At 36.5% G+C, this 8,179-nt stretch overlaps 2 protein-coding genes across 2 annotated transcripts; both read left to right on the plus strand.

Moving 5' to 3' along the window:
• Nucleotides 1–752: 752 nt before the first annotated feature.
• LOC122308903 (putative HVA22-like protein g) lies at nucleotides 753–1,916 on the plus strand. Its single transcript, XM_043122179.1, has 4 exons — nucleotides 753–1,078; nucleotides 1,179–1,235; nucleotides 1,508–1,571; nucleotides 1,656–1,916. Exons 1-4 carry the CDS (start codon nucleotides 900–902, stop codon nucleotides 1,881–1,883), a joined length of 528 nt encoding a protein of 175 aa, XP_042978113.1. The 5' UTR covers nucleotides 753–899; the 3' UTR covers nucleotides 1,884–1,916.
• A 1,260-nt stretch (nucleotides 1,917–3,176) lies between these two features.
• Nucleotides 3,177–7,755, plus strand: LOC122308754. The gene is made up of 5 exons (XM_043121963.1): nucleotides 3,177–3,721; nucleotides 5,834–6,130; nucleotides 6,357–6,578; nucleotides 6,696–6,824; nucleotides 7,299–7,755. Exons 1-5 carry the CDS (start codon nucleotides 3,464–3,466, stop codon nucleotides 7,503–7,505), a joined length of 1,113 nt encoding a protein of 370 aa, XP_042977897.1. The 5' UTR covers nucleotides 3,177–3,463; the 3' UTR covers nucleotides 7,506–7,755.
• Nucleotides 7,756–8,179: the final 424 nt, after the last annotated feature.

Raw genomic sequence — 8,179 nt, forward strand, 5'->3', positions numbered from 1 at the left:
TTTATTAAATTTTAAAAAATAATATTTATAGTTATAAAATATGAAAGTGTGCATATTTATTTTTTTAAAAATAAATATAAAATTTACATAAAAAAAATTAATTTTTTTTAAGAAAACTGACCTTTTTACGATATTTATACAACCCATAATAAATTTTTAAAAGTTTGTGCGGAACCAAGAGGCAAAGCCTTTCTGTTTAAAAAAAAATATATGAAAAAACAAAGAGGCAAAGCCTCTCGTCAACCTTGTCCGTATATATATACTCTACTCTCTACGACTCTATCTGCGGCGTTTCGGTTTTGGCAGCGTTTCGTCCCACAGGACCGAAAGGCGAAAGGCGAAAGCCTATACCAATACTCGAAACGGTTTCTGGCGTCCCGCCCAACTTTGAAAATCTTTTATGCAGTGCGACTCTCCTTATAATTCTCACAATCTCTCCAAATTTTAAGGCCATTTGTTGAAACACAAGAAAAGGTGAGGAAGCTTTCCGACCGTATTCGCTCTCTGTTTCATCCGCTACAATGTTTGCATTGTCTCCCTCTCTTTTTTGGGTGTTAGAATTAGAAAGTGAATTACTTGCGATGTATTTGCTTATAAGTTTCACTGGCACTTCTACATTCTTTAAACTTTGTATGTTCTTATCATTTAATGGGTAGTACTGAGTCCGTTTAATTCTCGTTCTCATGGTGTTTATTAAACTTGAATGACTGAATATTGTTCATTTCTTCTTGTGCAATACATCATTTAGTTGCAGTGAATTACAGGGACTTAATAAGTTAATATTTTTGGGGATTTCGGGGGTAATCGTTTGCATAAAGTCGACAACTAAATGCTCCCATTGTTCTCGGACTCAAGATGATGGGGTCTTTTCTTTCAAAAGCCCTTGTGTACGTAACAAAATGAATTTTGGGATTTTCATTTTCACTTGTCCAAGTGCTTGTTATATGGGAAGGCTAACATTGCTAATTTTGATCTGTAGGCTGGTTTTTGGTTATGCTTATCCGGCTTATGAGTGTTTCAAAACTGCGGAGAAGAATGAGCCAGAAGTTGGGCAACTTCTGTTTTGGTGTCGGTACTGGTACGCATCATCTTCATCTTGTTGCTAGCATTTTATAAGTTATAGACAAGTTAATTAACTTGTGCTAATTTAAAATGTTGCATCTTTTAAAAATTTGCAGGATTTTAGTTGCAATGCTTACAGTTTGTGAGAGAGTTGGGGATGCATTCGTTTCATGGTATCAGTCGGCCTTAAACACAGCAAATAAGTTGTTGTTTTTTTTTTTTTTTTTTTTGTCCTTTCCATTCCCCCCCCCCCCCCCCCCTCCTCCCCGGGGGGCCACTTCTTTTTTTGAGGCCAATTTTCATAGCCCTGTTACTCCTTTACTTATATTTTTTCTTTGAGTGATGCTACTCCCACAACGAGCGGTTTTAAGGGCAAAACAGCGGAACACTCGTAATATTTGTTACTGTTCATGATGTATATTTTTCTTTATCTTGCTTTGTGAAGGCTACCAATGTATGGTGAAGCAAAGTTGGCATTCTTCATATATCTATGGTATCCCAAAACAAAGGTGTACACTCAACAGCTATAACTCACAAAACTATATATCTTGTTTACTAGTCTTTTTCTAAGGATAATTCTTTTACTGTTTAAGGGAACTGCATATGTCTATAATTCCTTCTTTCGACCTTATGTGGCCAAACATGAAACGGAGATTGATCGCAACTTATTCGTGTTGAGAGTTAAGGCTGGTGATATAGCAATTGTTTATTGGAAAAGGGCTCTAATTTATGGCCAGACAAGGTTTTTTGAAATTCTGCAATATGTCTCTTCTCAGTCAGCTGCACCTCATTCTAATCGATCAAGTACTGCTCGTGGATAAAGAAGAGTGGTCCCTGCATTTTGACATCTTGGAGTCATTTATTCAGTGCATACTCCTATAATTGAAATTGTTAAATTGGGATAAGGATATGTTATTCTGCCCATTCATGGAGATCTGTATACATCCATTTCTTATATTTGTTCTTCTTGTTAGTAAAAGATTTTGTTTTTTCCTTGTATATGCTTTAGTACTGGATTCCAAGTAGTTGCAATTAAGACATTGGCTGTGTTTTTCCAGACCGATTTTGTTTACTTGCATATTGTCTAAGATTATTTTCAACTAAATTTGTTTCGCTGAACCTCACTCCGTAGCCTGTATTGAAGGCCTCCTTCCGCTCTGTATATGTGATCAGGACTGGAACTTAAAAACGCAATATTTTTGGTCAGAGCAGTTTACAAACTCCCCGTCCCTTTTTATGGTAGTGTTCCTCCCACTGGTTGCAGAGTGTGGCTGGACGACTTGTGTAACCATTTTTGGGCAAACAAGGTACCATTTTCAAGAGAGCCTGCTCGAATATCAAAGAGGAAAAATATGAACATAAATGACTTTCATACGGAAGTTTGTACGGACGTGAAGAACGGTATCATAAATCAAATATAAAACATGCAGATTGGACAAACAAAACACGTTAAAGTCAAAGTCACGTGGGAGAGATTTATGGGCTTATGTTTTTGGTAATTTCCCATTCTTGGCAAAAAGCTCACACCTTTGTTCTTCGACAGGTGGCGATTGCGAAGAATCTTTTGAAAAGAATAATGATAATAATATAATTGACAAATACACCACGCGTCGTGCAGATACGGGCCGACCAAAGCAAATGAACCCGGACTTGGGTGGACTTTAGTTTCCCGCACCGCCCCACGTGTCCCAACGCACACCTATTCATTCATGGCCACCACTCTCTTCCTGTCTTCGTTTGCTTTTCTGTACCTTCTCATATAAATTTTCTCGGGAAGAGTGAGGGGTGTTTGGTTTATTTTGTAAAACAATATTACACCTCATAATCGTTTTAAAAAAGAGTAAAGTCTATGATTATAAAATTAATTTTTTTATATAAATTTTATATTAATTTATTTTTTCAAAATTACTGCATACTATTTACACAACTAAAACTAAAAATATCATTTTTCTATTTTGTAAACCCCACTTTTGACCGTCTAAAAAAGGATCGATATTCAATACAAGAGAGCGTCGTTTTGTCAACTTTTGCCCTACTTTCTCTGAAATCTCACACGTAAAGACGCTCATTTATTTTTCGGACGGTTAAAAGTGGGGTTTACAAAAGAAACCAAACCGGCCCTCACGTTTTCTAGGCTCCATAAAAGACGCACCCACCCCGTCTCTCTCTCTCAGTCTCAGTTAAAGGTCAGGATTGGAGATGGTCCATTCCATTGAAGAAGCAAAGGTAGGGCAGGCTCTTATCACCCAAAGCAACGTCTGATCTTCTCCCTTTAACTCTCGTGTCTAACTCACGAGACTCGGAGCAAAAAACACGCACAAAGGTACTCACGGCCACGGGATTCACAAGAAAGCAGAAGATTAATCCCACACACACCAAAAAAAAAAAAAAAAAGCAGCGAATGGAGACTCCTCCAGGCACGCCCAAGAAGAAAAGCGTAGAGCAGGGACCGGTTCTGGACGGTTCGGATATAATGGAGTTGGTTGGGAACGAGGAGGTGTTTAGCAATTTTGTGGAGCATAAGTTCCAGGAGCTGGATAGGGATAGAGATGGTATGCTCTCTGTGAAGGAGATTGAACCTGCTGTTGCTGATATTGGTGCTGCTTTGGGTTTGCCTGCTCAGGGCACTTCTTCTGATTCTGATCACATTTACTCTGAGGTACCTTTATACGTTTCTCATTTCCCTGACTCTAGTCTTTTAAGTTGTGCTTCTCCTTCTTCCTTGGCTTTAGGTCTCGGTATTAGGGTTCTCTGTTTGAGGCCGAGAGAGTTTAGAGAGATGAGAAAGAGCGAGCTACGTTTAGCTGTTTCCTGGTAATTTGCTTTGGCAAATAATTTGCACTTTTTCTTCACACCCGCACACTCACAGAGAAGGAGGAATATTTAGCAGAGAATCATATCCATTGCAGACGGTAAATTAGCTTAACATGTGATCAGTCATATTAGGAATAAAAAAAGAACATAAAAATGGTTATTGCTCTTGCTTTTTTATTTAATATCTGTGTTGATCTGATGATTACCTGACAAAAGAATAGACTAGCATGTATTTTCTTCTAAATTGATTTGATTCAAGCTCTGAATTGAAATGAAAACCAGGATATTACTCCCTGGGTGATTGATTATAAGCAGCAGATATTATTCTTGGTTGAGGTTTTTGTTGTCTAAGGAAAGAAAGGAAACATATATAAATGAGTTATTTTGTCAATTCCAAGGCAGCTTGCGCTGAAGATATGGTGTCAGTGACCAGTATGCTTGGAACTCCAACGATCTTGATGTCCTTTTCCATTTGAATAATTTAGATTCTTTATCTAAATTCTAAAACCTAGAGCATATATAAAAGTAAATAATAAATAAATAAAATAAATTTGATTCGGAGAGATGGATATTGGTTGTAGTACTTGCCTTGTAGTTCTTGAGGCTATCTATAGGAAAACCAATTTACGATAATTCCAGATCTAGCTAGCTTGCTCGAGAAACATCCCACCTATGATTCTTCTTTGTCGGTCTCGTACTGGGACTTTTCCTTTTATTAGCTGAGCTTTTCTTTTCCCACCTACTGCTGATCGATCATCTATTTCTATCGTTTTCTACGAGGAAAATGGTGGGGAAACTATACCTTTCCTCAGACTTTATAATTACATATATATATTATATATATATATATATATATATATGTGCATCATGATCACTATTAATTAAAGTGAGAAATTCGAAATATACCATAAATATATATATTTATAATTAATGAAGTGGGACGGACGTACCTGCGCGCATGTATTGCGTGGACTAGCAGAAACGTTAATAATGGACTTGCTAATTTAGCTGTCATATTACTTTCTGTGTGTATAATCATAAATTCTAAAATAATTTAAAGGTTCATATATATCAAATTATAAATAAATATTATATAACTTAGAATTTTATAATTTTAGCCAGTTAGTAATTCACGCGCTACATCTTTCCTCCATGAAACTTTATGATCTTCTTTCATTTATATTTAATTAATATATTACAATATTTAATATTTGAAGAGCGTACATTGCATCAGGCTTGTGCACAACTACTAGTACGTAATATTAATTATATATATATATATATAAGACACAAAATTTTAATATAATATTCATCATGTCAACCGACAGGCCAATGATAAACGAGGAAGCAGCATCAAGGCAGCGTTTATCTCATGCCCAAAAAGCAAAGGATAATGATAGTGATCTTATTATACTTCCTATATTCACTCCATTACTCGCACAATTTTTATTTTTTCTATTTTTTTATTATTTATTTTTATTTAATAATTAAGAAAGTGATTATTAATAAATATGTGATTTTTTTTAATAATTAAAGATATTAAAAGATTCTCGATCAAATATACTAGGAACACGTACATTACCGCACCAGCAGTACATGTTGGCCGGGCGGCCTCTAGCATTAATTCATTCCTCAATAAATATTATAAGCTTCACTTCATGTGTATATGTCTCTCACTTAAAGTACTTTCACAATTTATTTGATATGTACTAGGTACGAGCTGTAACCCACATGCTTGAGGCTTTTATGTGATACGTGTAATTAGTTTATCTAGTCATGTGGTCTTGTATATATATGGTGGGATTTAGCGAGGAGAGATTTAAATCGCTGATCGAGTGCTGCTCAAACTCAACTAGAATGCCATTATTATTCTTCAAAAAGTATAAATTAAGCAGTTCATACGTAATAATAAATAAGCCCATAATTACAAACAGAACGATCAACGTATGTTACACAGGTCTTGAATGAATTCACACATGGCAAAGAAGATACAGTGAGCAAGACTGAGTTCAAAGAGGTTCTTTCAGACATTCTGTTAGGCATGGCTGCCGGCTTGAAGCGGGATCCTGTTGTCATCCTCCGTATTGATGGGGAAGACCTTCTTGAGTTAATCACGGGCCCAAGTTTTGAACCTGAGATGGCGTCCATATTTTCGCAGATAGACACGCATGGTGGATTATCACTGCGTGATTCTATAATTAAGGCTTTCGAAAAGCTTAGCGTGGATCAAGGAATGCCTCCTTCTGATTCTTGGGTAATTGATTCTTTTGTAATCAAATTTCCATTTTCAGCTCGCATGCATGCATGCACCAACTTAATGCAAAGCATCCATGCTGTCTAAGGGTCCTGGATTTTTAATGAAAAGTAATCTTAGTAAACGAAGCATTAATTTTCCAGCTTGCCGATCAAACAGACATTGAAACAATTACACGAATCTCTTCTTTTCTTTTCCATTTTTCTGGGTTCCTTTTCTTCTGTAGGTTGTGGAAAACATTGTGCAACCAGCGTTGCAATCCTGTGCTGGCCATGATTGGGACAGGCTGTCAGTCTCTCAAGAATCATTCTCGGTGGAGTTTAGGAAAGCAGCAGAATGCGTGGCTCAACATCTAAAAGATCAACCAGTGATTGTGGCCCATAGTGAAAATACCTTTGATGGAAGTGGAGTTAAGAGATTATTATCCAACAAGTTTGAATTAGACAAGGTTTACACTCTGATCAAAATCCCCTTGTTTTTATCTCGCTTAAAATTCCAAGACCCAAGCTTTATACATGGAAACTACATAATTAATAGATTCAATTGCGCATTAATGGACATACAGATATTGAATGCGGCTTTAGAGAACATGCCAAAAGATCGTAATGGAAAAGTGTCAAAGGAGTGTCTGCGAGTGGCGCTGGATGTGGTGGCTCCATCTGCCGGTCTACCTCCAATTGGTGTAGTTGAAGAGGTATGCTGCTATTGTCACAGCTAATTAACTTAACTTCGGTTTCAATTATCATGCATATATAAATATCGCCCTATCGCATGTTTATCCTTGAATTAATAAGCACTCCGATCCAAAGGATTGTAGGTGTAATTAATGTAGCTAGCTATTTGATGTGAAAAAAACACTTCCCTTTTACGAATAAATTGCATTTGTGAACCAGTACATAAGATGCTACTCATGGTGCAGAGATAGAGAAAATTAAAAACTTGATGATGTTGGGCGCACCTGTTACGTCCATGATGCATGCATACGAAAAGGAAAAAAAAATTAATTGATCTCTGAGGCTTAGAGCTTGTTGCGGCAGCTTGTTGAGTTGCAAGTTTTATCATTTTTCCCCAGATCAGAATATAATATATATATATACGCCATGCCTGCATTAGATATTAATTTATAATTTATAAGTGATGTATCTGATCTGCATCTTAAATCATACAGATGGACAAGGTGGTTGATGATGTGTTTAAGATGGTCAGCGCGGATGATGGGAAGATAGTTAAAGAAGATGAGTTCAAGAAAACATTTACTGAAATCCTGGGGAGTATCATGTTGCAACTAGAGGGCAATCCCATTTCAGTCTCTACAAATTCAGTCGTGCACGAGCCCCTTGCCTCTTCTTCTACACTTTTGCAGCCATCTTCCTAGTGAAAAAAGGCACATCTATCTTAACTATAATAATAGTTATATCTATATATCAAGGATAACATAAAAAAGGATAAAAAGAATATAAAAAGAATAAATTTTTTTCAGGGCGATGATTGCTATCTAGCTAGCCGAAGTTGTGTATTTTGTGCGGTTAAATTGATGAATGTGCTAATAGTATGCAAATATAGAAGGACCTGGAGCCAAGAAATGTCAATGGTGATCATTCTCCACCTACTCTGGTTTTGCCAAACAGTTTCTCGCAACCTTATAGAAAATCTAATTAGCTGTTATATTTCTGTAAAAAAAAAAAAATGTGTATTCAAGCTTGTCCCGAGGGAGAAAAAAAAAATAGACAAGCCGGGGAGGAAATTAACGAACCAAAGAGAAAGACATCTAGGCTGCTGTTGGGCATGAATTCATAAACATGCAGCTTTTGATCCTCTCCGTCTATGCAGAAACTAAGAAGCTTGACGAAGCTTTTGTGTTGAAGCCTCATTATAATAAGTAGAACCTCATTTAAGATCAATTCCTCTGAACCCTTCTCGGAACAGCAGGAGAGCCTCTTCACCGCTACTCCTTTCCATTACTTAGGATACCCTGCAAAATACATAGATAATTTGCTTTTATAGATTAATAAACATAGAAGGTCAAAGGATACTTTGGGGTGTTCCAGA

The sequence above is a fragment of the Carya illinoinensis genome, chromosome 5 (assembly GCF_018687715.1).
Source record: "Carya illinoinensis cultivar Pawnee chromosome 5, C.illinoinensisPawnee_v1, whole genome shotgun sequence".
NCBI lineage: Eukaryota > Viridiplantae > Streptophyta > Magnoliopsida > Fagales > Juglandaceae > Carya > Carya illinoinensis.

Coding starts and splice junctions, on each gene's coding strand:
- LOC122308903 (XM_043122179.1), top strand. CDS start 900: ATGAATTTTGGGATTTTCATTTTCACTTGTCCAAGTGCTTGTTATATG. Junction 1,236..1,507: donor GGGGATGCATTCGTTTCATG/GTATCAGTCGGC, acceptor TGCTTTGTGAAG/GCTACCAATGTATGGTGAAG. Junction 1,572..1,655: donor TATGGTATCCCAAAACAAAG/GTGTACACTCAA, acceptor TTACTGTTTAAG/GGAACTGCATATGTCTATAA.
- LOC122308754 (XM_043121963.1), top strand. CDS start 3,464: ATGGAGACTCCTCCAGGCACGCCCAAGAAGAAAAGCGTAGAGCAGGGA. Junction 6,131..6,356: donor TGCCTCCTTCTGATTCTTGG/GTAATTGATTCT, acceptor TTTCTTCTGTAG/GTTGTGGAAAACATTGTGCA. Junction 6,579..6,695: donor ACAAGTTTGAATTAGACAAG/GTTTACACTCTG, acceptor ATGGACATACAG/ATATTGAATGCGGCTTTAGA.